A 2,762-nucleotide genomic window follows, 5' to 3' on the forward strand; every position below is an offset into this window, starting at 1 on the left:
TTGGATTATTTTAAGCTAGTCATTTTATTGGACTTGTCCGAGCTAGTGCTCAAAGTTAGAAAAAATGACAATAAATTGTGAATATATATCGCTTCATGCAGTAATATATCTTTTAGAGCCTATAGTAAGTCGATTCTGCTCATTCTTGTACAGTTCACATGAGAAAGAGCTGGGCTGCGCCCACAATATGGTGAGTATGTATGATTGCATACACCTGTCATCTCTACTGACAAAAACGCATAACGAGTATATGACCCAGATTTTGAAGTTCAAAAAGTCTAAATTCCGACGGGCTTATTAATCAAAATTAGAATTCTCTTCATACTCAGTTTATTTTATAGACTACCCTTTTTCTTTTTCTTTTTTAACTGAATAAAAAAAAAAAAAAAGGTCATTGTGTGGTTTCATTGACTCCATAGCAAATTACGACAATTAGTAATAATTTAAAAGCTAATCTACTGGTTAAACAATTGTTGTTTATATTTAAGAAAATAACAACAGCAAAATTAATTACAAAGAAAAATCTTATAAGTCACAATTGTTTGTCCTAAATTTAGATTATGAACAAACTTATTTAACACCCAAGCCAAAAGATTCAAAGTAATAAATAAATAACTTTTAAGCTCTCTTACAAAGACTCCCAAATAAAACAACTAGTGAACTTATAAAGGCCACCTTCTCAAAAAAAGAAAAAGCAAAAAAAAGAAAAAAGAAGTGAACTAAAGACCATATAGCAGGATTCGCTCTGTATAGTTAGAGTCTATAAGATTATAACACACTTTGATATCTCATGAGATCGTCTCGTAAAATACTATTATAGCACTGTAGTTTTCACATTTGGGGTCGATGAAACATGCGTGAGGAACTCCTCATCCCTTTCAAATTTAGCCATGTCGTCCTCTTTCAAGTTAACCCATGCCTCTATTCCATTCCCGGAGTTAGTGTCAAAGAAAGTAACAAGATTCTTGAACGTCAACCTAGCCGAGCCAACCCAGACTGGCTTCCCCCACCCAAAATCAGCCTCATATATAGGGAACCTGCACAAGCTGGTGAAGCTGAAGGGTACTACCTCTCCCTTTGAGATGCTTGCAGCGCGCTCTTTCACGAAATTCAAATGATCCTCACTTTCTTGAAGTTTCTTCACGTAATCCACGTTCACGTCCCTTATTGAATTCCTCACTTGGTTAACAATGTCAGAGCACCTATTATCTGTATCCATGGATGGCACTGAGATTGCTATTCGGCTTATGTTCCCAAAATAGTTATTAGGAAGAGGAGGGTCAAGCCTAGTACGTAGGTTGATAGCATGGAGAACTGTGTAGATCTTATTTGGGTCTGATTTAGGTTGAGTAGAAGCCATGAAGCGGCTCCATATGAAAGCTGATAAGGCTTCAATGCGAGTAGGCCGTGTTGCATATTCGATGCTTGGGTTGTCAGTGTATTTGGCTCTAAGAGCTGCTATGGCAGAAGCATCGAAGACAAACCTCTTTGCCACAATGTTTTCCTTCACAATCCCGGTCCTTGGTTCGAAGCCAGTCAAAGCTTTCGGAGGAAAAAGCTTTGCCGAATCGAATAGAGGGCTAGCTATATTGCTATCGCCGCGTGCAATAGCAGCCCAAGTGTTGAGAAACACGAAGAATGACAAGCCGTCCGCAACTTTGTGAGATATGCCAAGACCAACGGCAATCCCTCCACAGCTGAACAAAGTGACTTGGACGATTGCAGGTAATTCATTCCCATCGTCTAGTGCACATGGTAGAAATTTATTGAGCTCAGCAGGGATTGGATCCTCAAGAAATTCAAGAAGCTGGCAATCAACCTTGGCTTCCACATAGTACACACCCTCATCATTGCAATCAATATAAAGATTGCTCTTAACCCGTCCTCCTAGTGGATAGAATCGGGTTAAGGCATCGGACAAGGATTTCTTAATCCGATTACTTTGCTCTGATGAGTTAGTCAGATTAGTGCAATCTTCTTTAGGGTAGAAGAGAACCAAGGGCATGAAAACTGGGGGCGATATTTGATCAAGAAAGGAAAGCTTGTAATGGCGAAGATGGTGTGGAGTTGGAGAAGAAGGTTTGATGGTCTCGTTGTGAATAACTTCGATGTGAACCTTCATTTTCTGTGTAGAGTGATTTTTAACATGCAGATAGATGTTGACAAATATGATGGGAATATAGCTAGGGCCTAGAGAGTTATATAGATGTGATGACCGAACTGAAGTCAAAGAATACGGTGGCACAGGTTTTGCAAATTTGGATCACACATGAAAAAGTGTTGAATTTTGTGTGTGACAGCTGGCATACTTTTTTGACCAAGAAAAGCTATTGTTTCACACTCCCACTATGCACATTGCCGTTGAGCAATTGGTCTCGACACCACATCCAGAGGGATTGTTTATTGGTAGTGCGAGACAACGAAGGCCGTGTAACTAAATGCATTATACACACGAAAACTGGTGTTAAAAATAAGTAACTCTATTTACATAATTTATATCACATTTTTCCGTAATAGGTTAAAATGATAAGATATGATTGGTGGATAAAAATGTAATAATAGTAGTAAGTTCATGCTTTATCAATAACATCGCATTTCAATATAATATAAATAAAGTTTATCTCCAAACTAGTTCGAGAAAAATTATTTAAACTTCTCTTAAATTTTTTTTATTTTTATTGAGTGTGAATTTTGAAGATCTAATCGTTTGATTGCATTTTCTTTGTGTTCTTAATTGGCATATCAAATTTTGTTCAAATCAG

General features: G+C 37.5%; 1 protein-coding gene across 1 annotated transcript; it reads right to left on the bottom strand.

Annotated features, from left to right (window-relative positions):
- Positions 1-506: 506 nt before the first annotated feature.
- LOC112035331 (stemmadenine O-acetyltransferase) lies at positions 507-2,167 on the bottom strand. The gene has a single exon (XM_024068162.2). It carries the CDS (start codon positions 2,120-2,122, stop codon positions 815-817), a length of 1,308 nt encoding a protein of 435 aa, XP_023923930.1. The 5' UTR covers positions 2,123-2,167; the 3' UTR covers positions 507-814.
- Between the last annotated feature and the right edge of the window lie 595 nt (positions 2,168-2,762).

The sequence above is a fragment of the Quercus suber genome, unplaced genomic scaffold (assembly GCF_002906115.3).
Source record: "Quercus suber isolate HL8 unplaced genomic scaffold, Cork oak 2.0 scaffold_26, whole genome shotgun sequence".
Classification (NCBI taxonomy): Eukaryota; Viridiplantae; Streptophyta; class Magnoliopsida; order Fagales; family Fagaceae; genus Quercus; species Quercus suber.